The 27,887-nt window shown below is 53.9% G+C and overlaps 1 protein-coding gene across 1 annotated transcript; it reads right to left on the reverse strand.

Moving 5' to 3' along the window:
- Positions 1 to 513: 513 nt before the first annotated feature.
- Positions 514 to 26,657, reverse strand: EVI5L (ecotropic viral integration site 5 like; the record flags this gene model as incomplete). The annotated part of the gene is given in 17 exon segments (XM_085535223.1): positions 514 to 635; positions 638 to 665; positions 2,102 to 2,242; positions 3,688 to 3,816; positions 5,165 to 5,305; positions 7,533 to 7,565; positions 7,923 to 7,976; positions 11,412 to 11,472; positions 13,602 to 13,699; positions 14,401 to 14,490; positions 16,106 to 16,249; positions 17,331 to 17,456; positions 19,254 to 19,328; positions 19,465 to 19,689; positions 23,377 to 23,566; positions 24,987 to 25,171; positions 26,445 to 26,657. Coding segments are annotated over 16 exon segments (1,806 nt in total), but the record flags the coding sequence as incomplete, so codon positions are not given.
- Positions 26,658 to 27,887: the final 1,230 nt, after the last annotated feature.

Below are 27,887 nucleotides of genomic sequence, written 5' to 3' on the forward strand. Positions count from 1 at the left end.
CCCTGTCTTTGCCCCCATTTACCCCCATATCTTCCCCCCCCATTTACCCCCAGTCTTTGCCCCCTCCCACCTGTGTCTCCCCCCCCCATTTACCCCCATGTCTTTGTCCCCCCCATTTACCCCCATGTATCTCCCCCCCCATTTACCCCCATGTATCTCCCCCCCCATTTACCCCCATATATTTGCCCCCCCCATTTACCCCCATGTCTTCCCCCATTTACCCCCATGTATCTCCCCCCCCATTTACCCCCATATCTTTGCCCCCCCATTTACCCCGTCTTTGCCCCCTCCCCACCTGTGTCTCCCCCCCATTTACCCCCATGTCTCCCCCCCCAATTTACCCCCATGTCTTTGCCCCCCCCCCATTTACCCCCATTTAACCCCCCCCATTTACCCCCACGTCTTCCCCCCATTTACCCCCACATCTTTGCCCCCCCATTTACTCCCATATCTTTGCCCCCCCATTTACCCCATGTCTCCCCCCCCCATTTACCCCATTTAACCCCCCCCCACCTGTGTCTCCAGCTGCAGCACCCTCTGTCTCATGGCCCTGAGCTCGGCCTGAGCCTGCGCCTCCCTCAGCCTGGCAGCCACCACGGCCTCCTGCAGCGCGTTGGCGTTGCTCCTCCGGGGGAGTCCTTCCACAGCCCCCCCCCACGGCCGGCCTGCACCGGGGGGGCAGCACAATCAATGGGGGGGGCAGCAGAAACAATGGGGGGGCATTGGGGGGGGGTATAAGGGCCGTGGGGGGGGTTAAGTCAGCAGACCCAATGGGGGGGGGCAGCAGAAACAATGGGGGGGGTAGAAGAAACAATGGGGGGCAGCAGAACCAATGGGGGGGGCAGCAGAAACAATGGGGGGGGAGCAGCAAAACCAATGGGGGGCATTGGGGGGGGGTATAAGGGCCGTGGGGGGGGGTTAGGGGGTCGTGGGGGGGTTATAGGGGTCGTGGGGGGGTTATGGGGGGGAAGCAGAACCAATGGGGGTCGTGGGGGGTTATAGGGGACATGGGGGGGGTTAAAGGAGGGGATGGGGGGGTTAAGGGGGGTCGTGAGGGGGGTTAAGTCAGCAGAACCAATGGGGGGCAGCACAACCAATGGGGGGGCAGCAGAAACAATGGGGGGCAGCAGAAACAATGGGGGGGGCAGCAGAAACAATGGGGGGGGCAGCAAAACCAATGGGGGGGGGCAGCAGAATCAATGGCGAGTCGTGGGGGATGTTATAATGGACCCCATAGGGACCCCATACAGGACCCAATGGATGTGAATGGACCCCATAGAGGACCCATATGGATATGAATGGCCCCATATGGCTGTGAATGGCCCCATATGGATGTGAATGGCCCCATATGGCTGTGAATGGCCCCATATGGATGTGAATGGCCCCATATGGATGTGAATGGCCCCATATGGATGTTTATGGCCCCATATGGATGTTTATGGCCCCATACGGATGTGAATGGCCCCATATGGATGTGAATGGCCCCATATGGATGTGAATGGACCCATATGGATGTGGATGGCCCCATATGGATGTGAATGGCCCCATATGGATGTGAATGGCCCCATATGGATGTGAATGGCCCCATATGGATATGAATGGCCCCATATGGATGTGAATGGCCCCATAAGGATGTCAATGGCCCCATATGGATGTGAATGGACCCATATGGATGTGAATGGCCCCATATGGATGTTTATGGCCCCATATGGATGTGAATGGCCCCATATGGATGTGAGTGGCCCCATATGGATGTGAATGGCCCCATATGGATGTGAATGGCCCCATATGGATGTTTATGGCCCCATATGGATGTTTATGGCCCCATATGGATATGAATGGCCCCATATGGATGTGAATGGCCCCATATGGATGTGAATGGCCCCATATGGATGTGAATGGCCCCATATGGATGTGAATGGCCCCATATGGATGTGAATGGCCCCATATGGATGTGAATGGACCCCATATGGATGTGAATGGCCCCATATGGATGTGAATGGCCCCAGATGGATGTGAATGGCCCCATATGGATGTGAATGGCCCCATATGGATGTTTATGGCCCCATATGGATGTCTATGGCCCCCATGCCCCCCTGACCTGCCAGCTGTCGCTGAGGTCCTTGACCTGCTGCTGCAGCTCCGTCAGGGATTTCACGGCCTCGGCCTCACGTAGAGCCAAGGCCTGAAGCTCCTCCTGCAGCCGGACCACGTTGTCCTCGTCTGGGAGGAGGGTGCTCCGCTATGGGACAGGGGGTCAGTGGGGGGGGGTCAGTGGGGATGGGGGGTCAATGGGGACTGGGGGGTCAATGGGGACTGGGGGGGTCAGTGGGGAGGGGGGGTCAATGGGGACTGGGGGGGTCAGTGGGGATGGGGGGGGCAGAGGGGGTCAGTGGGGCTGACCAGGGATAGGGGGGTCAGTGGGGATGGGGGGTCAATGGGGGTCAGCGGGGGGGGGGGCAGTGGGGATGGGGTGGGCAGAGGGGGTCAGTGGGGATGGGGGGAGTCAGTGGGGATAGGGGGGGCAGAGGGAGTCAGTGTGGGGGGGGTAGAGGGGATGGGGTGGGCAGAGGGGGGCAGTGGGGGGTTCAGTGGGGATGGGGGGTCAATGGGGGTCAGTGGGGGGGGGGGTCAGTGGGGATAGGGGGGGCAGAAGGGGTCAGTGGGGGGGGCAGTGGGGATGGGGGGGGCAGATGGGGTCAGTGGGGACGGGGGGGGCAGAGGGGGTCAGTGGGGGGGGTCAGCGGGGACAGGGGCTGACCAGGAATAGGGGGATCAGTGGGGATGGGGGGGTCAATGGGGACTGGGGGGGTCAGTAGGGGTGGGGGGGGCTGAGGGGGTGGGGGGGCAGTGGGGATGGGGGGGGCAGAGGGGGTCAGTGGGGGGGGGGGGGGTTAGAGGGGGTCGGGGGGGCAGAGGGGGTCAATGGGGGGGGGTCAGTGGGGATGGGGGGCAGAGGGGGTCAGTGGGGGGGGGGTCAGTAGGGGGCAGAGGGGGTCAGTGGGGCAGGGGTCAGAGGGGATGGGGGGGCAGAGGGGGTCAGTGGGGGGGGGGTCAGAGGGGGTCGGGGGGGGGAGGGGCAGAGAGGATGGGGGGGCAGAGGGGGTCAGTGGGGGGGGGGTCAGTGGGTGGGGGGTCTGGGGGGAGGGCAGGAGGGATGGGGGGGGCAGAGGGATCAGTGGGGGGGGTCAGGAGGGATGGGGGGGGGAGAGGGGGTCAATGGGGGGGGTCAGTGGGGATGGGGGGGCAGGGGGGGGTCAGTGGTGGGGGGGGCAGTGGGGTCTGGGAGGGGTGAGTGGGGTCTGGGGGTATCAGTGGGGTCTGGGGGTATCAGTGGGGTTTGGGGGGGGTCAGTGGGGTCTGGGGGTATCAGTGGGGTCTGGGGGGGGTTAATGGGGTCTGGGGGTATCATTGGGGTCTGGGGGGGGTTAATGGGGTCTGGGGGTATCAGTGGGGTCTGGGGGGGGTTATTGGGGTCTGGGGGTATCAGTGGGGTCTGGGGGTATCATTGGGGTCTGGGGGTATCAGTGGGGTCTGGGGGGGTGAGTGGGGTCTGGGGGTATCAATGGGGTCTGGGGGTATCATTGGGGTCTGGGGGGGGTTAATGGGGTCTGGGGGTATCAGTGGGGTCTGGGGGGGGTTAATGGGGTCTGGGGGTATCAGTGGGGTCTGGGGGTCCCTTATTACCTTCTCCATGTCCAGCACCTTGTCCTGCATCTCCTTCAATGCTCCCAACGTTTCGCTCTCCCTCAGCCTGGATTGTTCCAGCTCCGTCTCCAGGTGGGTCACAAACTCCTCACTGAACCTGGGGTTCCCCTATAACAGACCCCATAGAGGTCACACACCAACCCCAACACGGCCCTATAACCAATGGAACAACACGGCCCCATCCACACCACGTCCCTGACCCCAATATACCCCCATCCCCAATACATCCCCATCCCCAATACATCTCTGACCCCAATAAATCCCCATCCCCAATACATCTCTGACCCCAATAAATCCCCGAACCCAATAAATCCCTGACCCCAATACATCCATATGGGGCCATTTGGAGCCATATGGGGTCATTTGTGGCTATATGGGGCCATTTGGGGTCATATGGAGCCATATGGAGCCATTTGGGGCCATATGGGGCTGTTTGGGACCCTATGAAGCCCTATGGAGCCATATAGGGCCATTTGGGGCCATTTGGAGCCATATGGTCCCATATGGTCCCACTGACCCCAATATAACCCATCCCCACCATATCCCTGACCCCAATACATCCCCATCCCCAATACATCCCCATCCCCAATACATCTCTGACCCCAACACATCTCTGACCCCAATACATCCCTGACCCCAATACATCCCTGACCCCAATACATCCATATGGGGCCATTTGGACCCATATGGGGTCATTTGTGTCTATATGGGGCCATTTGTGGCTATATGGGGCCATTTGGGGCCATATGGAGCCATTTGGGGCCGTTTGGGGCTACATGGGACCATATGGAGCCATTTCGGGCCATATGGTGCCTATGGAGCCCTTTGGAGCCCTATGGGGCCATATAGGTCCATTTGGAGCCCTATGGAGCCCTTTGGAGCCCTATGGGGCCATATAGGTCCATTTGGAGCCCTATGGAGCCCTTTGGAGCCCTCTGGGGCTATATAGGGCCATATGGAGCCATATTGAGCCATATGGAGCCATATGGAGGCATATAGGGCCATATGGAGCCCTTTGGAGCCCTATGGAGACCTTGTGAGCCCTATGGGGCCATATGGAGCCCTATGGAGCCATATTGAGCCATATGGAGCCATATGGAGCCATATGGAGGCATATAGGGCCATATGGAGCCCTTTGGAGCCCTATGGAGCCCTTGTGAGCCCTATGGGGCCATATGGAGCCCTATGGAGCCATATTGAGCCATATGGAGGCATATAGGGCCATATGGAGCCCTTTGGAGTCCTATGGAGACCTTTGGAGCCCTATGGGGCCATATGGAGCCATATGGGGCTATATAGGGCCATATAGGGCCATATGGAGCCCTTTGGAGCCCTATGGAGCCCTATGGGGCTATATAGGGCCGTTTGGAGCCCTATGGAGCCCTATGGAGCCCTATGGATCCCTTTGGAGCCCTTTGGGGCCATATGGGGCCATATAGGGCCATATAGGGCCGACCTGCTGGTCCTGCAGCTGCCTGATGGTGCTCTGTGCTCGTTGTAGGTTTTCTGTTGCCGACGTGCATCGTTGTTTCACCACCGCCAGCTCCCTCTTGATGATGTAGTTCTCCTCCGCCTCCTGTGCCCGTGTCACCTGGCCCTATAGGGGACAATGGGGACCCAGCAGTTATGGGGACACCGGTCCCATTCCCCATATAACCCCTATAGGGTCCCCCATCCCCCTATAGGGTCCCCCATCCCTATAGGGTCAGTAATGGGATGGAGGGGGTTGTAGGGGGGAGAGCAGGGATGATGGGGACAGGAGGGTGGTATAGGGGACAATAGGGTGACATAGCATGGAAATGGGGGATGCTGACCCTATAGTGGGGGATATCAGCCCTTCTATGGGGCCAATGGGGACAATAGGGTGACACCAGCACCCTATAGGGGACAAGGGGGTGGCACTGGGGATGCTGACCCTATAGTGGGGGATATCAGCCCTTCTATGGGGCCAATGGGGAGTTGGGGGTGACACCAGCACCCTATAAGGGATAAGGGGAAGAGATTGTGATGCTGACCCTATAGTGGGGGATATCAGCCCTACTATGGGTGACTATAGGGGCCAATGGGGACAATAGGGTGACAACAGCACCCTATAGGGGACAAGGGGGTGGCACTGGGGATGCTGACCTTATAGTGGGGGATATCAGCCCTTCTATGGGGCCAATGGGGACCTGGGGTGTGACACCAGCACCCTATAGGGGACAAGGGGGTGGTATAGGGGACAATAGGGTGACATAGCATGGAAATGGGGAATGCTGACCCTATAGTGGGGGATATCAGCCCTTCTATGGGGCCAATGGGGACAATAGGGTGACACCAGCACCCTATAGGGGACAAGGGGGTGGCACTGGGGATGCTGACCCTATAGTGGGGGATATCAGCCCTTCTATGGGGCCAATGGGGACCTGGGGGGTGACACCAGCACCCTATAAGGGACAAGGGGAAGAGATTGTGATGCTGACCCTATAGTGGGGGATATCAGCCCTACTATGGGTGACTATAGGGGCCAATGGGGCCAATAGGGTGACCCCAAAACCTCATTATCACCCCCCCCCCCCCCCCACTTTAAGCCCCCTCCCCTATTAATCCTCCTTCTCCAAAGCAGGGAAGGCGCACGGGAACCTCCAGACAAAGCAAAGAAGCCAATAAACCATAAGGAGAAAATCCCCCCCCCCCACTATAAAAGTGAAGCGAGAAGGAGCAGAAAAGGCTTAAAACACAGTGAGGGGGGGGTTATAAAGGGGGGGGGGGGGTATAAAGGGGGGGTTATAAAGGGGGAGGGGGTTGTAAAGGGGGGGGAGGTTATAAAGGGGGGGTTATAAAGGGGGAGGGGGCTATAAAGGTTGCAAAGGGGGGGGGAGGTTATAAAGGGGGGGTTATAAGGGGGGGTTATAAAAGGGAGGGGGTTATAAGGAGGGGGGTTATAAAGGGGGGAGGGGGTGATAAAGGGGGAGAGGGTTATAAAGGGGGGAGGGGGCTATAAAGGGGGAAGGTTATAAAGGGGGAGGGGGCTGTAAAGGGGGAGGGGGTTGTAAAGGGGGGAGGTTATAAAGGGGGGCTTATAAGGGGGGGGTTATAAAGGGGAGGGGGTTATAAGGGGGGGATTATAGAGGAGGGGGGTTATAGGGGGATTATAAAGGGGGAGGGGTTATAAAGGGGAAGGGGGTTATAAGGGGGGGGCTATAAAGGGGGAGAGGGTTATAGAGGGGGAGGGGGGTTATAGAAGGGGACGGGGTTATAATAGGGGAGCGGGAGTTATAAAGGTGGAGGGGGTTATAAAGGGGGAGGGGTTATAAAGGGGGGGGTGATAAAGGGGGAGGGGGTTATAAAGGGGGGGTTATAAAGAGGGGGGTTATAAAGGGGGAGGGGGTTATAAAGGGGGAGGGGGTTATAAAGGGGGGGTTATAAAGGGGGAAGGTTATAAAGGGGGAGGGTGCTGTAAAGGGGGAGGGGGTTATTAAAGGGGGGTTATAAAGAGGGGGGGTTATAAAAGGGGAGGGGTTATAAGGGGGGGGTTATAAAGGGGGAGGGGGCTGTAAATGGGGGGGTTATAAAGGGGGAGGGTTATAAAGGGGGAGGTTATGGGGGGGGGGTTATAGAGGGGGAGGGGGCTGTAAAGGGGGAGGGGGTTATAAAGGGGGGGTTATAAAGGGGAAGGGATTATAAAGGGGGGGGTTATAAAGGGGGAGGGGGCTGTAAAGGGGGGGGTTATAAAGGGGGGGGTCATAAAGGGGGGGGGTATAAAGGGGGGGTTTATAAAGGTGGGGGAGGGGGCTAATAGGATTGAAGGCAATGAACCCCTATGGGGGTGGCTGGGACACTACCTGGATCAGCCTGTCGGCGAGAGCCGCGCTCTCCTGCGGCCAAAAGGAAAGGGAAGAAAAAGGAGAAAAAAGAGAAAAAAGAGATAAAAGAGATCAAGAGGCAGCGAGAGGAAGCGATGGAGGCCATGGAGGCACCCGGCACCGACCCCTTTTTGGGTTGAATTCCGTGGATTTTAGCTCATTTCAACACCCCCCCCCCCCCCCACTGTATCCACCTCCATCCTCAGGCTTCCAATGGGAGGGGATGGATGCAGCCCCATAGGGAGGATAAGGCTGGGGTTGAATGGAGCCACTGGTGGGATATGGGGTGGGATATGGGGTGGGATATGGGGCTGCCTCATTGGGGTGTTGTGTTTTTGGGGGTAATTCAGGTGGTTTTGGGGGTTTCACCTTCTCCAGGGTTTCAATGCGCTGCTTTAACAGGCGGTTCTCGGTACGGAGGCGCTGGGGGGGGAGGGAGAGCCATTAAATCCTATGTAATGGGGGGGGAATGAGCCCCATTAACCCCATACGAGTCCCATTAACCCCATATGAGCCCCATTAACCTCACATGAGCCCCATTAACCCCACATGAGCCCCATTAACCCCACATGAGCCCCATTAAATCCTATATACTGGGGGGGGAAGGAAGGAGACCCATTAAATCCTATGTAATGGGGGGGGAATGAGCCCCATAAACCCCATATGAGCCCCATTAACCCCATATGAGTCCCATTAACCCATATGAGCCCCATTAACCCCATATGAGTCCCATAAACCCCATATGAGCCCCATTAACCCCATATGAGCCCCATTAACCCATATGAGCCCCATTAACCCCATATGAGCCCCATTAACCCCATATGAGCCCCATTAACCCCATATGAGTCCCATAAACCCCATATGAGCCCCATTAACCCCATATGAGTCCCACAAACCCCATATGAGCCCCATTAACCCCATATGAGTCCCATAAACCCCATATGAGCCCCATTAACCCCACATGAGCCCCATTAAATCCTATATACTGGGGGGGAAGGAAGGAGACCCATTAAATCCTATGTAATGGGGGGGGGGAATGAGCCCCATTAACCCCATATGAGCCCCATTAAGTCCTATGTAATGGGGGGGAATGAGCCCCATTAACCCCATATGAGCCCCATAAACCCCATATGAGCCCCATTAACCCCATATACACAAGGCTGGGGGGGGGGGGGAGGAAAACTAAATGGCCCTAGGGTGGTACATAGAGGTTCCTGGTGTGGGTCTAATGGCATTGGGATGGGGGGCTGTATCAGAAGGCCCTAGAGATGGATAGGAGACCCTAAATGTGGCACTATGAGACCCTAAATATGGCACTATGAGACCCTAAATATGGCACTGAGACCCTAAATATGGCACTGAGACCCTAAATGTGGCACTGAGACCCTAAATGTGGCACTATGAGACCCTAAATGTGGCACTGAGACCCTAAATATGGCACTGAGACCCTAAATATGGCACTGAGACCCTAAATGTGGCACTATGAGACCCTAAATATGGCACTGAGACCCTAAATGTGGCACTGAGACCCTAAATGTGGCACTGAGACCCTAAATATGGCACTGAGACCCTAAATGTGGCACTGAGACCCTAAATGTGGCACTATGAGACCCTAAATATGGCACTGAGACCCTAAATGTGGCACTGAGACCCTAAATATGGCACTATGAGACCCTAAATGTGGCACTGAGACCCTAAATGTGGCACTATGAGACCCTAAATGTGGCACTATGAGACCCTAAATATGGCACTATGAGACCCTAAATGTGGCACTATGAGACCCTAAATGTGGCACTATGAGACCCTAAATATGGCACTGAGACCCTAAATGTGGCACTGAGACCCTAAATGTGGCACTATGAGACCCTAAATATGGCACTGAGACCCTAAATATGGCACTATGAGACCCTAAATATGGCACTATGAGACCCTAAATGTGGCACTGAGACCCTAAATGTGGCACTGAGACCCTAAATATGGCACTGAGACCCTAAATGTGGCACTATGAGACCCTAAATGTGGCACTATGAGACCCTAAATATGGCACTGAGACCCTAAATATGGCACTATGAGACCCTAAATGTGGCACTATGAGACCCTAAATATGGCACTGAGACCCTAAATATGGCACTATGAGACCCTAAATATGGCACTGAGACCCTAAATGTGGCACTGAGACCCTAAATGTGGCACTATGAGACCCCAAATGTGGCACTGAGACCCTAAATGTGGCACTGAGACCCTAAATGTGGCACTATGAGACCCTAAATATGGCACTGAGACCCTAAATATGGCACTGAGACCCTAAATGTGGCACTATGAGACCCTAAATGTGGCACTGAGACCCTAAATATGGCACTATGAGACCCTAAATGTGGCACTATGAGACCCTAAATATGGCACTATGAGACCCTAAATGTGGCACTGAGACCCTAAATATGGCACTATGAGACCCTAAATGTGGCACTGAGACCCTAAATATTGGCACTATGAGACCCTAAATATGGCACTATGAGACCCTAAATATGGCACTGAGACCCTAAATATGGCACTGAGACCCTAAATGTGGCACTATGAGACCCTAAATATGGCACTGAGACCCTAAATATGGCACTGAGACCCTAAATATGGCACTATGAGACCCTAAATGTGGCACTGAGACCCTAAATATGGCACTATGAGACCCTAAATGTGGCACTATGAGACCCTAAATATGGCACTATGAGACCCTAAATATGGCACTATGAGACCCTAAATGTGGCACTGAGACCCTAAATATGGCACTATGAGACCCTAAATGTGGCACTGAGACCCTAAATATTGGCACTATGAGACCCTAAATGTGGCACTGAGACCCTAAATATGGCACTATGAGACCCTAAATATGGCACTGAGACCCTAAATATGGCACTGAGACCCTAAATGTGGCACTGAGACCCTAAATGTGGCACTATGAGACCCTAAATATGGCACTGAGACCCTAAATGTGGCACTGAGACCCTAAATATGGCACTTAGACCCTAAATGTGGCACTGAGACCCTAAATATGGCACTGAGACCCTAAATATGGCACTGAGACCCTAAATGTGGCACTATGAGACCCTAAATGTGGCACTGAGACCCTAAATATGGCACTGAGACCCTAAATATGGCACTGAGACCCTAAATGTGGCACTGAGACCCTAAATGTGGCACTATGAGACCCTAAATATGGCACTGAGACCCTAAATGTGGCACTGAGACCCTAAATATGGCACTATGAGACCCTAAACATGGCACTGAGACCCTAAATGTGGCACTATGAGACCCTAAATGTGGCACTGAGACCCTAAATGTGGCACTGAGACCCTAAATATGGCACTATGAGACCCTAAATGTGGCACTGAGACCCTAAATGTGGCACTATGAGACCCTAAATGTGGCACTGAGACCCTAAATATGGCACTGAGACCCTAAATATAGCACTGAGACCCTAAATGTGGCACTATGAGACCCTAAATATGGCACTGAGACCCTAAATGTGGCACTGAGACCCTAAATATGGCACTGAGACCCTAAATGTGGCACTATGAGACCCTAAATATGGCACTGAGACCCTAAATATGGCACTGAGACCCTAAATATGGCACTATGAGACCCTAAATATGGCACTGAGACCCTAAATATGGCACTATGAGACCCTAAATATGGCACTATGAGACCCTAAATATGGCACTATGAGACCCTAAATGTGGCACTGAGACCCTAAATATGGCACTGAGACCCTAAATGTGGCACTATGAGACCCTAAATATGGCACTGAGACCCTAAATATGGCACTGAGACCCTAAATGTGGCACTATGAGACCCCCAACCCACCTTGATCTCAATCTGCTCCTCCATCTCTTTGTTCTTGATGGCGGCGTATTCCTTCTCCAGCCTAAAATGAATGGGGTCAGAGCTGGGATGTCAATGGATGGAGGCCATATAGGAAACCCTATAAAGGGGATGTCAATGGATGGAGGCCATATAGGAAACCCTATAAAGGGGATGTCAATGGATGGAGGCCATATAGGAAACCCTATAAAGGGGATGTCAATGGATGGAGGCCATATAGGAAACCCTATAAAGGGGATGTCAATGGATGGAGGCCATATTGGAACCCTATAAAGGGGATGTCAATGGATGGAGGCCATATAGGAAACCCTATAAAGGGGATGTCAATGGATGGAGGCCATATTGGAACCCTATAAAGGGGATGTCAATGGATGGAGGCCATATAGGAAACCCTATAAAGGGGATGTCAATGGATGGAGGCCATATAGGAAACCCTATAAAGGGGATGTCAATGGATGGAGGCCATATAGGAAACCCTATAAAGGGGATGTCAATGGATGGAGGCCATATAGGAAACCCTACAAAGGGGATGTCAATGGATGGAGGCCATATTGTGCACCCTACAAAGGGGATGTCAATGGATGGAGGCCATATTGTGCACCCTATAAAGGGGATGTCAATGGATGGAGGCCATATTGGAACCCTATAAAGGGGATGTCAATGGATGGAGGCCATATTGGAAACCCTATAAAGGGGATGTCAATGGATGGAGGCCATATTGTGCACCCTATAAAGGGGATGTCAATGGATGGAGGCCATATAGGAAACCCTATATAGGGGATGTCAATGGATGGAGGCCATATAGGAAACCCTATATAGGGGATGTCAATGGATGGAGGCCATATTGGAAACCCTATAAAGGGGATGTCAATGGATGGAGGCCATATAGGAAACCCTATAAAGGGGATGTCAATGGATGGAGGCCATATTGGAAACCCTATAAAGGGGATGTCAATGGATGGAGGCCATATAGGAAACCCTATAAAGGGGATGTCAATGGATGGAAGCCATATAGGAAACCCTATTAAGGGGATGTCAATGGATGGAGGCCATATAGGAAACCCTATAAAGGGGATGTCAATGGATGGAGGCCATATAGGAAACCCTATAAAGGGGATGTCAATGGATGGAGGCCATATTGTGCACCCTATATAGGGGATGTCAATGGATGGAGGCCATATAGGAAACCCTATATAGGGGATGTCAATGGATGGAGGCCATATAGGAAACCCTATATAGGGGATGTCAATGGATGGAGGCCATATAGGAAACCCTATAAAGGGGATGTCAATGGATGGAGGCCATATTGGAACCCTATAAAGGGGATGTCAATGGATGGAGGCCATATAGGAAACCCTATATAGGGGATGTCAATGGATGGAGGCCATATTGGAACCCTATAAAGGGGATGTCAATGGATGGAGGCCATATTGTGTACCCTATAAAGGGGATGTCAATGGATGGAGGCCATATTGGAAACCCTATAAAGGGGATGTCAATGGATGGAGGCCATATTGTGTACCCTATAAAGGGGATGTCAATGGATGGAGGCCATATTGGAAACCCTATAAAGGGGATGTCAATGGATGGAGGCCATATTGGAACCCTATAAAGGGGATGTCAATGGATGGAGGCCATATAGGAACCCTATAAAGGGGATGTCAATGGATGGAGGCCATATAGGAAACCCTATAAAGGGGATGTCAATGGATGGAGGCCATATTGGAACCCTATAAAGGGGATGTCAATGGATGGAGGCCATATAGGAAACCCTATAAAGGGGATGTCAATGGATGGAGGCCATATTGGAACCCTATAAAGGGGATGTCAATGGATGGAGGCCATATAGGAAACCCTATAAAGGGGATGTCAATGGATGGAGGCCATATTGGAACCCTATAAAGGGGATGTCAATGGATGGAGGCCATATAGGAAACCCTATAAAGGGGATGTCAATGGATGGAGGCCATATAGGAAACCCTATAAAGGGGATGTCAATGGATGGAGGCCATATAGGAAACCCTATAAAGGGGATGTCAATGGATGGAGGCCATATAGGAAACCCTATAAAGGGGATGTCAATGGATGGAGGCCATATAGGAAACCCTATAAAGGGGATGTCAATGGATGGAGGCCATATTGTGCACCCTATAAAGGGGCTCCTGGACTCACCTCTTCATCTTCTTGGGGTTGTATTTGACCTGGAAGGCCTTTAGGATGAGTTTATCGGGGCAGCTGTCGAACTGGTGTGGGATCACCTTCTGGAAGTACTGTAGGGAAAAGCAATTGGGATTCAATGGGGAAATGACCCCATAACGTGGCCTGGTAAATCCTATAGCACCTTAAATATGGCCCCACAGTCAGCACAGCTGCTTATATGGACCCCAATGTCATACCCAATGGGGATCCCAATGGCCCATCCCATAGGGACACCACACCATGAGGACCCCATTTGTCCTACCCCATTGGGTCCCCCATGTCCCATCCCATAGGGACACCAGCCCACAGGGACCCCAATGTCCCATCATCCTATGGGGACTCCAAATGTCCCATCCCATAGGGATCCCACCCCATAGGGACCCCAATGTCCCATCCCATAGGGACCCCAATGTCCCATCCCAGAGGGACCCCACCCAATAGGGACCCCAATGTCCCACCCCATAGGGACACCAATGTCCCACCCAAAATGGACCCCAACGTCCCACCCCATAGGGACCACAACCCATACAGACCCCAATGTCCCACCCCATAGGGACCCCACCGTCTCATCCCACAGGGACCCTACACCATGGGGACCCCAAATGTCCCATCCCATAGTGATCCCACCCCATAGGGATCCCAATGTCCCACCCCATAGGAACCCAGGACCACAGCCCTGCCCCCAACCCCACACCATCCCATTGCTTCTATCAGCCCTATAACCCCCCCAAACCCCAAAGCTCCTACAGCTTCATCCCAGCCCCACACATACCTGGGACATCCCCTCCATATCCAGCTGCACCAGCTCAGCCTGATTGAACTGCAGTAGGGCCAGCCCCACACGGAAGACTATCTCCAATCCCTGCCAAATAGTGACCCATATCATCACCTCCCCCCTACCCACCCCATAGGGACCCCAATGTCCCACCCTATAGGGATCCCACCCCATAGGGACCCCAATGTCCCACCCCATAGGGATCCCACTCCATAGGGACCCCAATGTCCCATCCTATAGGGATCCCACCCCATAGGGACCCCAATGTCCCACCCCATAGGGATCCCACCCCATAGGGACCCCAGTGTCCCACCCCATAGGGATCCCACCCCATAGGGTCCCACCTACCAGCACTTTAATGGGGTTTAGCCCCCCACCATAGGGATCCCATCCCATAGGGACCCCAATGTCCCACCCCATAGGGACCCCAATGTCCAACCCAATGGGGACCCCAATGTCCCATCCCATAGGGATCCCACTCCATAGGTACCCCAATGTCCCACCCCATAGGGACCCCAATGTCCAACCCAATGGGTACCCCACCGTCCCATCCCATAGGGATCCCACTCCATAGGGACCCCAATGTCCCACCCCATAGAGACCCCAATGTCTCACCCCATAGGGAACCCAATGTTCCACCCCATAGGGATCCCACCCCATAGAGTCCCACCTATCAGCACTTTAATGGGGTTTAGCCCCCCACCATAGGGATCCCATCCCATAGGGACCCCAATGTCCCACCCCATAGGGACCCCAATGTCCAACCCAATGGGGACCCCACCGTCCCATCCCATAGGGATCCCACTCCATAGGGACCCCAATGTCCCACCCCATAGGGACCCCAATGTCTCACCCCATAGGGATCCCACCCCATAGGGACCCCAATGTCCCATCCTATAGGGATCCCACCCCATAGGGACCCCAATGTCCCACCCCATAGGGATCCCACCCCATAGGGACCCCAATGTCCCATCCTATAGGGATCCCACCCCATAGGGACCCCAATGTCCCATCCTATAGGGATCCCACCCCATAGGGACCCCAATGTCCCACCCCATAGGGATCCCACCCCATAGGGTCCCACCTACCAGCACTTTAATGGGGTTTAGCCCCCCACCATAGGGATCCCATCCCATAGGGACCCCAATGTCCAACCCAATGGGGACCCCAATGTCCCATCCCATAGGGACCCCAATGTCCAACCCAATGGGGACCCCAATGTCCCATCCCATAGAGACCCCAATGTCCCATCCCATAGGGACCCCAATGTCCCACCCCATAGGGATACCACCCCGAAGGGACCCCAATGTCAAATCCTATGGGGATTCCAAATGTCCCACCCCATAGGGACCCCAATGTCCAACTCAATGGGGACCCCAATGTCCCACCCCATAGGGATCCCACCCCATAGGGACCCCAATGTCCCACCCCATAGGGACCCCAATGTCCAACCCAATGGGTACCCCACCATCCCATCCCATAGGGATCCCACTCTATAGGGACCCCAGTGTCCCACCCCATAGGGATCCCACCCCATAGGGTCCCACCTACCATCACTTTAATGGGGTCTATCCCACCCCAAAACCCCCTCCCCATAAAGACAAAGCACCCAACCCCATCCCCCTATAGGAGAATCAATGGGGAGGTGGGTTTGGCTTAAGGGGAAGGTGGGTTTTGGGGTTTTTTAAGAGCCAGGTTTTACCTCGTACATGAAGATATCGAAGACCCTGGTGGCCACGGGTAAAGGGAAGGTGGTGAGGAACAGGGTGAGGAACCAGGAGGAAGCGTACATGGAGGTCAGGAAGCTCTGAGAGCGGAAATGGATGTTCAGCTCTGGCAGCTGCTCCTGGGGGGATCGAGGAGAGTAAATGAAGGTGGGGGGGGGTCCCATGGGTGCCCTCTGGGTCCTGTGGGTGCCCTCGGGGTCCCATAGGTGCTCTTAGGGTCTCATAGATGCCCTCAGGGTCCTATGGGTGCCCACAGGGTCTCATAGGTGCCATTAGGGTCCCATAGGTGCCCTTAGGGTCTCATAGGTGCCCTCAGGATCCTATGGGTGCCATTAGGGTCCCATAGGTGCCCTTAGGGTCCCATAGGTGCCCTTAGGGTCTCATAGGTGCCCTCAGGGTCCTATGGGTGCCATTAGGGTCCCATAGGTGCCCTTAGGGTCTCATAGGTGCCCTAAGGGTCCCATGGGTGCTCTGAGGGTCCTATGGGTTCCCTAAGGATCTCATAGGTGCCCTAAGGGTCCCATGGGTGCCCTAAGGGTCCTATGGGTGCCCTAAGGGTCCCATGGGTGCTCTGAGGGTCCCAGGGGTGTCCTCAAGGTCTCATAGGTGCCCTAAGGGTCCCATAGGTGCCATTAGGGTCCCATAGGTGCCCTCAGGGTCCCATGGGTGCCCTTAGGATCCTGTGGGTGCCCTCAGGGTCTCATAGGTGCCCTCAGGGTCCCATGGGTGCCCTTAGGATCCTGTGGGTGCCCTCAAGGTCTCATAGATGCCCTCAGGGTCTCATAGGTGCCCTCAAGGTCCCATGGGTGCCCTCAGGGTCCCATGGGTGCCCTTAGGATCCTGTGGATGCCCACAGGGTCTCATAGATGGGTGCCTTCAGGGTCCCATAGGTGCCCTTCAGGGCATCATAGGTGTTCTGTGTTTCATAAATGCCCTCAGGGTCTCATGGGTGCCCTTAAGATCCCATGGGTGCCCTTAGGATCCTGTGGGTGTCCTCAAGGTCTCATAGATGCCCTCAGGGTCTCATAGATGCCCCCAGGGTCCCACGGGTGCCCTCAGGGTCCCATGGGTGCCCTTAGGATCCTGTGGGTGCCCTCAAGGTCTCATAGATGCCCTCAGGGTCCCATGAGCTTCTCCTCCCTGTCCTTGCCCTCATCCCATTGAGCTGCAGCACTATGGGGTATCCAAGGGCAGCATTACCTGCAGCATGTACTCAAACTGGTAGATGCAGAGGCCCAGCTCGGCCATGCTGGGTTTGAAGAGCTCCCGGAGGCGATATTCCTGCATCAGCCTCACAAACACACAGAAAGCTTCTTCCTCGGGCATCTGGGGGAGCAGGGAGACAGAAATCCCCCCCTTAACATCCAGCATTCAGCTCCAGAGTCAACCCTTAACTTACCATTATGGGATGGGATGGATGGGATGGGATGGGATGGGATGGGATGGGATGGGATGGGATGGGATGGGATGGGATGGGATGGGATGGATGGGATGGGATGGGATGGGATGGATGGGATGGGATGGGATGGGATGGATGGGATGGGATGGGATGGGATGGGATGGAAGGGGATGGGATGGGATCGAATGGGATGGGGATGGGGATGGGGATGGGATGGGATGGGATCAGATGGGATCAGATGGGATGGGATGGATGGGATGGGATGGGATCAGATGGGATGGGATGGAGATGGGGATGGGATGGAGATGGATGGGATGGGATGGGATGGGATGGGATGGGATGGGATGGGATGGGATGGGATGGATGGGGATGGGATGGGGATGGGATGGGGATGGGATGGGATGGGATGGATGGGATGGGATGGGATGAGATAGATGGGGATGGGATGGATGGATGGGATGGGATGGGATGGATGGGATGGGATGGGATGGGATGGGATGGGATGGGATGGGATGGGATGGGGATGTGGATGGGGATGGGGATGGGATGGAAATAGATGGGATGGGATGGGATGGATGGGATGGGATGGGATGGATGGGATGGGATGGGATGGGATGGGATGGGATGGGATGGGATGGGATGGGATGGGATGGGGATGTGGATGGGGATGGGGATGGGATGGAAATAGATGGGATGGGATGGGATGGATGGGATGGGATGGGATGGGATGGGATGGGATGGGATGGGATGGGGATGGGGATGGGATGGGATGGAGATGGATGGGATGGGATGGGATATTATGGGATGGGATATTATGGGATGGGATATTATGGGATGGGATGGGGATGGGATGGGATGGGATGGGATGGGGATGGGGATGGGGATGGGATGGGGATGGGATGGAAATAGATGGGATGGGATGGGATGGATGGGATGGGATGGAGATGGATGGGATGGGATGGGATGGGATGGGATGGGATGGGATGGATGGGATGGAATGGGGATGGGGATGGGATGGGGATGGGATGGAAATAGATGGGATGGGATGGGATGGATGGGATGGGATGGAGATGGATGGGATGGGATGGGATGGGATGGGATGGGATGGGATGGGATGGGATGGAATGGGATGGGATGGGATGGGATGGGATGGGATGGATGGGATGGGATGGGATGGGATGGGATGGGATGGGATGGGATGGGATGGGATGGGATGGAGATGGATGGGATGGGATGGGATGGGATGGATGGGATGGATGGGATGGGATGGATGGGATGGGGATGGGGATGGGATGGAGATGGATGGGATGGGATGGGGATGGGATGGGATGGGATGGAAATAGATGGGATGGGATGGGATGGGATGGGATGGGATGGGATGGGATGGGGTGGGATCGAATGGGATGGGGATGGGATGGGATGAGATCAGATGGGATCAGATGGGATGGGATGGATGGGATGGGATGGAATGGGATATTATGGGATGGGATGGGATGAAATGGGATGGGATGGGATGGAATGGGATGGGATGGAGATGGGATGGGATGAAATGGGATGGGATGGGATGGGATGGAATGGGATGGGATGGAATGGGATATTATGGGATGGGATGGGATGGGATGGGATGGGATGGGATGGGATGCACTGGGACCATCTCCATTTTGGGACTGGGGGATTTTCAAGCCCCAACCAAACAAACCCAATCCTATTTTGCTGCTTCAAACCTGCATGAGAAGCAGCCCAACGATGAAGGCGCTGCCTTGGCAGTATCCAACCTCCCTGTCCACCAACGAATAGGCCTGAAAAGAAGGATGAAAACCACATCAGATATACAAGATAAGCAGAAGGATCAGCTGGGCCTCCATCATTGCTTAGCAATGGAAGGAGAAGCCTTGAATATAACCCATCCAAGCCCAAAATGGGGGGAGATATTACCTTCATGACGTTAAATAGCACCTCCTGGCCCAGGCTGTCCTGGCCCTTAAAGAACTCATGCTCGGGGTAGGTACGAGCGATGTCCCTCCGGATCAGCTTCTCGCATGGGGACGACATCTTCAGCAGCTCCGAGTATTGGTTCTTCACTGGCATGTCGGTGGCACTGCACAGCAGCTGCCAGACGATGGCACGGAAGTGATGGGGGATCCCTTTCCGGATGAGTTCCTAAAGGAATAATGGGGGAAAAAGGGGATGAAATGGGGGTAGGAAAGGGATGGAGGAGACCCATGTGGGTGGGAAGGAGACCATAAGAACTATAGGGTGAATAATGGGGTAAAAAGGAGATAAAATGGGGTAGGAAAGGGATGGAGGAGCCCTATGGGGATGGGGGGGAGCCCATAAGAGGAGGAGGGTTGGAATGTGAGGAATAATGGGGTTAAAACAAGACAAAATGGGTTAGGAAAGGGATGGAGGAGACCCATGTGGGTGTGGAGGAGCCCATAAGAACTATAGGGTGAATAATGGGGTAAAAAGTAGATAAAATGGGGTAGGAAAGGGATGGAGGAGACCCATGTGGATGGGGACGAACCCATAAGAGGAGGAGGGTTGGGATGTGAGGAATAATGGGGTTAAAACTATACAAAATGGGTTAGGAAAGGGATGGAGGAGACCCATGTGGGTGTGGAAGAGCCCATAAGAACTATAGGGTGAATAATGGGGTTAAAAGGAGATAAAATGGGGTAGGAAAGGGATGGAGGAGACCCATGTGGATGGGGACGAACCCATAAGAGGAGGAGGGTTGGAATGTGAGGAATAATGGGGTTAAAACAAGACAAAATGGGTTAGGAAAGGGATGGAGGAGACCCATGTGGGTGTGGAGGAGCCCATAAGAACTATAGGGTGAATAATGGGGTTAAAAGGAGATAAAATGGGGTAGGAAAGGGATGGAGGAGCCCCGTGTGGATGTGTAGGAGCCCATAGGAACAAGAGGGTGAATAATGGGATTAAAACTAGACAAAATGGGGTAGGAAAGGGATGGAGGAGACCCATGTGGAGCCCATAAGAGGAGGAGGGTTGGAATGGGGGGAATAACGGGGTTAAAAGGAGATAAAACGGGTTAGGAAAGGGATGGAGGAGCCCTATGGGGATGGAGAGGAGCTGATAGGAGGAGGGGTGGAATGTGAGGAATAATGGGATAAAAACGAGACAAAATGGGTTAGGAAAGAGATGGAGGAGCCCCATGTGGAGCCCATAAGAGGAGGAGGGTTGGAATGGGGGGAATAATGGGGTTAAAAGGAGATAAAATGGGGTAGGAAAGGGATGGAGGAGCCCCATATGGAGCCCATAAGAGGAGTAGGGTCAGAATATGAGGAATAATGGGGTTAAAACTATACGAAATGGGTTAGGAAAGGGATGGAGGAGCCCCATGTGGGTGGAGAGGAGCCCATAGGAACAAGAGGGTGAATAATGGGGTAAAAAGGAGATAAAATGGGGTAGGAAAGGGATGGAGGAGCCCTATGTGGATGTGGAGGAGCCCACTAGAACTATAGGGTGAATAATGGGGTTTAAACAAGACAAAATGGGTTAGGAAAGGGATGGAGGAGCCCCACGTGGATGTGTAGGAGCCCATTAGAACTATAGGGTGAATAATGGGGTAAAAAGGAGATAAAATGGGGTAGGAAAGGGATGGAGGAGCTCTATATGGATGGGGAAGAACCCATAAGAGGAGGAGGGTTGGGATGTGAGGAATAATGGGGTTAAAACTATACGAAATGGGTTAGGAAAGGGATGGAGGAGCTCCATGTGGAGCCCATAAGAGGAGGAGGGTTGGAATGGGGGGAATAATGGGGTTAAAAGGAGATAAAATGGGTTAGGAAAGGGATGGAGGAGACCCATGTGGGTGGGAAGGAGACCATAAGAACTATAGGGTGAATAATGGGGTTAAAAGGAGATAAAATGGGGTAGGAAAGGGATGGAGGAGCCCCATGTGGATGCGGAGGAGCCCATTAGAACAAGAGGGTGAAGAATGGGGTAAAAAGGAGATAAAATGGGTTAGGAAAGGGATGGAGGAGCCCTATGTGGATGTGTAGGAGCCCATTAGAACTATAGGGTGAATAATGGGGTAAAAAGGAGATAAAATGGGGTAGGAAAGGGATGGAGGAGCCCTATGTGGATGTGTAGGAGCCCATTAGAACTATAGGGTGAATAATGGGGTAAAAAGCAGATAAAATGGGTTAGGAAAGAGATGGAGGAGACCCATGTAGATGGGAAGGAGTTGATAAGAAGAGGAAGGTTGGAATGTGAGGAATAATGGGGTAAAAAGGGGATGAAATGGGGTAGGAAAGGGATGGAGGAGACCCATGTGGGTGGGAAGGAGACCATAAGAACTATAGGGTGAATAATGGGGTAAAAAGTAGATAAAATGGGGTAGGAAAGGGATGGAGAAGACCCATGTGGGTGGGATGGAGCCCATAAGAACTATAGGGTGAATAATGGGGTTAAAAGGAGATAAAATGGGTTAGGAAAGGGATGGAGGAGCCCTATGGGGATGGGGGGGAGCCCATTAGAACTATAGGGTGAATAATGGGGTAAAAAGGAGATAAAATGGGGTAGGAAAGGGATGGAGGAGCCCTATGTGGATGTGGAGGAGCCCATTAGAACAAGAGGGTGAATAATGGGGTAAAAAGTACATAAAATGGGTTAGGAAAGGGATGGAGAAGCCCCATGTGGTCGGAGAAGGGATGATAAGAAGAGAAGGGTGAGAATGTGAGGAATAATGGGGTAAAAACATGACAAAATGGGGTAGGAAAGGGATGGAGGAGACCCATGTGGGTGGAGAGGAGACCGTAAGAACTATAGGGTGAATAATGGGGTAAAAAGGAGATAAAATGGGGTAGGAAAGGGATAGAGGAGCCCTACGGGGATGGGGGGGAGCCCATAAGAGGAGGAGGGTTGGAATGGGGGGAGTAATGGGGTAAAAAGTAGATAAAATGGGGTAGGAAAGGGATGGAGGAGACCCATGTGGATGAGGAAGGGCTGATAAGAGGAGCAGGGTTGGAATGTGAGGAATAATGGGGTTAAAACTATACGAAATGGGTCAGGAAAGGGATGGAGGAGACCCATGTGGGTGGAGAGGAGACCGTAAGAACTATAGGGTGAATAATGGGGTAAAAAGGAGATAAAATGGGGTAGGAAAGGGATGGAGGAGCCCCACGTGGATGTGTAGGAGCCCATTAGAACTATAGGGTGAATAATGGGGTAAAAACATGACAAAATGGGTTAGGAAAGGGATGGAGGAGCCCTATGTGGATGAGAAGGAGCCCATAGGAACAAGAGGGTGAATAATGGGGTAAAAACATGACAAAATGGGTTAGGAAAGGGATGGAGGAGCCCCATGTGGGTGGAGAGGAGCCCATAAGAACTATAGGGTGAATAATGGGGTAAAAAGGAGATAAAATGGGGTAGGAAAGGGATGGAGGAGACCCATGTGGGTGGGAAGGAGACCATAAGAACAAGAGGGTGAATAATGGGGTTAAAACAAGACAAAATGGGTTAGGAAAGGGATGGAGGAGCCCCATGTGGAGCCCATAAGAGGAGTAGGGTCAGAATGTGAGGAATAATGGGGTAAAAACATGAAAAAATGGGTTAGGAAAGGGATGGAGGAGCCTCATGTTGATGGGGAAGAGCCCATTAGAACTATAGGGTGAATAATGGGGTAAAAAGTAGATAAAATGGGGTAGGAAAGGGATGGAGGAGCCCTATGTGGATGTGGAGGAGCCCATTAGAACAAGAGGGTGAATAATGGGGTTAAAACAAGACAAAATGGGTTAGGAAAGGGATGGAGGAGCCCCACGTGGATGTGTAGGAGCCCATAATAGAACGAAGTGATGAAACCCAAGGGACGTTCCCAACCTTGAGCAGCTTCTCCTTCTTCTTCCTCCACTCGTCCCACTCGTTGACGATGCGGCCCCACAGGATCCACGTGTCCTCCTCCAGGTGACTGAGGTTGGACGACGCCGACGAGCTGGAGACCAGCGAGGAGCCGCTGTTCCGCCGGGAGCCATTCATGGAGCGCATGGACTTGGAGTCGGCCTCCAGCAGCCTGGGGGGGACAAAGGGGATGGAACATAACGAGCCATCCTATAGGGACCAAAACCCATAGGGACCCATCCCATAGGGACCCCAACCCATAGAGACCCATCCCATAGGGATCCAACCCATAGGGACCCATCCCATAGGGACCCAACCCATAGGGACCCCAACCCATAGGGACCCCAAATGTCCCATCCTATAGGGACACAAAACCCATAGGGACCCCAAATGTCCCATCCTATAGGGATCCCAACCCATAGGGACCCCAAATGTCCCACCCCATAGGGACCCAACCCATAGAGACCCCAATGTCCCATCCAAAAGGGATCCCAATGTTACATCCCATAGGGACCCTAACTCATAGGGACCCCAATGTCCCATCCCGTAGGGACCCCAGCCCATAGGGACCCCAACGTCCCATCCCATAGGGATCCTACCCCATAGGGACCCCAACGTCTCATCTAAAAGGGATCCCAATGTCCCATCCCATAGGGACCCCAACCCATAGGGACCCCAATGTCCCATCCAAAAGGGACCCCAATGTCCCACCCCATAGGGATCCCAACCATAGGGACCCCAATGTCCCATCCCATAGGGACCCCAATGTCCCATCCCATAAGGATCCCACCCCATAGGGACCTCAATGTCCCATCCCACAGGGACCCCAATGTCCCATCCCATAGGGACCCCAGCCCACAGGGACCCCAATGTCCCATCCCATAGGGACCCCAGCCCATAGGGACCCCAATGTCCCATTCCATAGGGACCCCAGCCCACAGGGACCCCAATGTCCCATCCCATAGGGACCCCAACCCATAAGGACCCCAACGTCCCATCCCATAGGGACCCCAACCCATAGGGACCCCAATGTCCCATCCAAAAGGGATCCCAATGTCCCAGCCCATAGGGACCGCAACCCATAGAGACCCCAATGTCCCACCCCATAGGGACCCCAACCCATAGGGACCCCAATGTTCCACCCAATGGGGACCCCAGATGTCCAATTCCATATGGACCCCAATGTCCCATCCTATAGGGACCACAACCCATAGGGACCCCAATGTCCCATCCCATAGGGACCCCAATATCCCACCCAATGGGGACCCCAAATGTCCCACCCCATAGGGACCCCAACCCATAGGGACCCCAAATGTCCCACCCCATAGGGACCCCAACCCATAGGGACCCCAATGTCCCATCCCACAGGGACCTCAATGTCCCATCCCATAGGGACCCCAACCCATAGGGACCCCAATGTCCCATCCCATAGGGACCCCAAATGTCCCATCCCATAAGGATCCCATCCCATAGGGAGCTCAATGTCCCATCCCACAGGGACCCCAATATCCCATCCCATAGGGACCCCAGCCCATATGGACCCCAATATCCCATTATTACTAATACTAATTAACCCTATTAACACCCCTGACCTGTTCTGCTCCTCCAGCTTTGCCAGCAGCTCCAGCTCATCGGGGCTGAGGTTCTCGGTGTCGGATGTTGGTGAACAGCCCGGAGCCGAGTTGTGGGACGACGGAGCTTCGTGTGACGATGAATCGGGGCTCACGGCCGGCGACGCCATCGCGGCACAATATGGGGGGGGGAGTCGGGGTCTCACCTGGGAGCCAAAGAACAGCATGAAAATGGAGACACCCCCTTATAATAATGGGACCCCCCACCCCTATTCCCTATAGTTAATGATGGGACCCCCCCCTATATCTTTATTCTCTTGGAGGAGACCCCCCCCTTATATCTTTATTCTCTTGGAGGAGACCCCCCCCCCCCTTATTCCCTATAGTTAATGATGGGACCCCCCCCTTATAATAATGGGACCCCCCCCCCTATTCCCTATAGCTAATGATGGGACCCCCCCCCTTATAATGATGGGATCCCCCCCATTATTCCCTATAGTTAATGATGGGACCCCCCCTTATAATAATGGGACCCCCCCCATTATTCCCTATAGTTAATGATGGGACCCCCCCCCCTTATATTGATGGGACCCCCCCCTTATTCCCTATAGTTAATGATGGGGACCCCCCCCTTATAATAATGGGACCCCCCCCATTATTCCCTATAGTTAATGATGGGACCCCCCCCCCTTATATTGATGGGACCCCCCCCTTATTCCCTATAGTTAATGATGGGGACCCCCCCCCCTTATAATAATGGGACCCCCCCCTTATTCCCTATAGTTAATGATGGGCCCCCCCCCCCTTATAATAATGGGACCCCCCCCATTATTCCCTATAGTTAATGATGGGACCCCCCCCCTTATATTGATGGGATCCCCCCCTTATTCCCTATAGTTAATGATGGGGACCCCCCCCTATTATAATGGGACCCCCCCCCCCTTATTCCCTATAGCTAATGATGGGACCCCCCCCCTTATAATAATGGGACCCCCCCCCTTATTCCCTATAGCTAATGATGGGGACCCCCCCCCTTATTCCCTATAGTTAATGATGGGGACCCCCCCCTTATAATGATTGGACCCCCCCCCATTATTCCCTATAGTTAATGATGGGACCCCCCCCCCCCCTTATATTTATGGGACCCCCCCCCATTCCCTATAGTTAATGATGGGACCCCCCCCCCTTATAATAATGGGACCCCCCCCTTATTCCCTATAGTTAATGATGGGACCCCCCCCCTATTCCCTATAGCTAATGATGGGACCCCCCCCCTTATAATAATGGGACCCCCCCATTATTCCCTATAGCTAATGATGGGGACCCCCCCCCTTATAATAATGGGACCCCCCCATTATTCCCTATAGTTAATGATGGGACCCCCCCCCCTATAGTTAATAATGGGACCCCTCCCCCCCTTATAATAATGGGACCCCCCCCCTTATAATGCTGGGACCCCCCCCCTTATTCCCCTCCTACCTGCGCTCCGTTGCCATGCCGACCCCCGTCTCCCTCCCCGTTGTGGGGGGGCCGATCGTTTCCCCTTTCCTCGCCCCCTCCCCGTCTCCCGTCTCCTCTTCGGTCTCCAACCGGAGCCGGGCGGGGGTCGCGGCCTCCCCAGCCCCCACCGCTGCCATGGGGGAACCCACCGCCCAGCGCCGCCGCCGCCCTGACTGACACTGACAGACAGCTAGCCCCGCCTTCCTCCACCCCGTTCATCCAATGAGATGCCGGGATGGGTGTTGATTGACGGGCTGTTGGCCAATGGGTTTCAAGGAGATGGGCCTCTCCCTTTCTCCCCGTGAGGGGTGGGCGCTGCTTTGATGGTCGACCAATTGGCGGCGCGGGTGGCGTTGATGGACGGCTAAAAGGACCAATCAAATGTGGCTTCTCGCACCGAGTTGACGATTAACCGCGCCCCTTTCCCTAGAGCCAATAGCGAGGCTCGTAATTTGATTGATCGTAGATAGCACCAATCGAATTGCGGTGGGTGAACAAGACAGCCAATGGGGTGCGCGGACACCGGGAGGCGGTCACTCCTTTAGCACAGGTGTTTAATCCCGCCTCCTCTCGTGGATTTCGCGCGCTTATTGGCTGAAGATAATGATGGACAGCCGCCCCCACCTATAGGACGTCGAGTGGCAGGGGGCGGCCCTGAGGGGAGGTGAGAGGGATGGGGTCGGTGGTTCGGGTTGGGCAACATGGCGGCGCTGGGGGGCTTATTGGGGGGGGGGGGGGGGGGTCTGAAAGGCCCTAAAATAGGGCTATTTGGGGGTTAAGGGTGTCTTTAAGGCCCTAAAATGGGGCCTTTGGGGGTCTGAAAGGCCCTAAAATGGGGCTGATGGGGGTTGGGGGTCCAAAAGGCTCTAAAATGGGGCCTTTGGGGCTCTGAAAAGCCCTAAAATGGGGCCATTGGGGGTTGGGGGTCCAAAAGGCCCTAAAATGGGGTCGTTGGTGGTTGGGGGTCCAAAAGACCCTAAAATGGGGTCTAAAAGGCCCTAAAATGGGGCCTTTGGGGCTCTGAAAAGCCCTAAAATGGGGTCGTTGGAGGTCTGTAAGGCCTTAAAATGGGGACATTGGGGGTCAGGGGGTCTGTAAGGCCCTAAAATGGTGCTGTTTGGGGTTTGAAAGACCCTAAAATGGGGCTATTTGGGGGTTGGAGGTGTCTTTAAGGCCCTAAAATGGGGCCTTTGGGGGTCTGTAAGGCTTTAAAATGGGGCTGGGGGTCCATTAAGGCCCTAAAATGGGGTCTGAAAGGCCCTAAAATGGGTCTATTTGTGGGTTAGGGTGTCTTTAAGGCCCTAAAATGGGGTCGTTGGGGGTCTGTAAGGCCTTAAAATGGGGACATTGGGGGTCAGGGGGTCTGTAAGGCCATAAAATGGTGCTGTTTGGGGTTTGAAAGACCCTAAAATGGGGCTATTT

The sequence above is a fragment of the Coturnix japonica genome, unplaced genomic scaffold (genome assembly GCF_054131305.1).
Source record: "Coturnix japonica strain WE unplaced genomic scaffold, WE-NBRP24 Scf113, whole genome shotgun sequence".
Taxonomy (NCBI): Eukaryota; Metazoa; Chordata; class Aves; order Galliformes; family Phasianidae; genus Coturnix; species Coturnix japonica.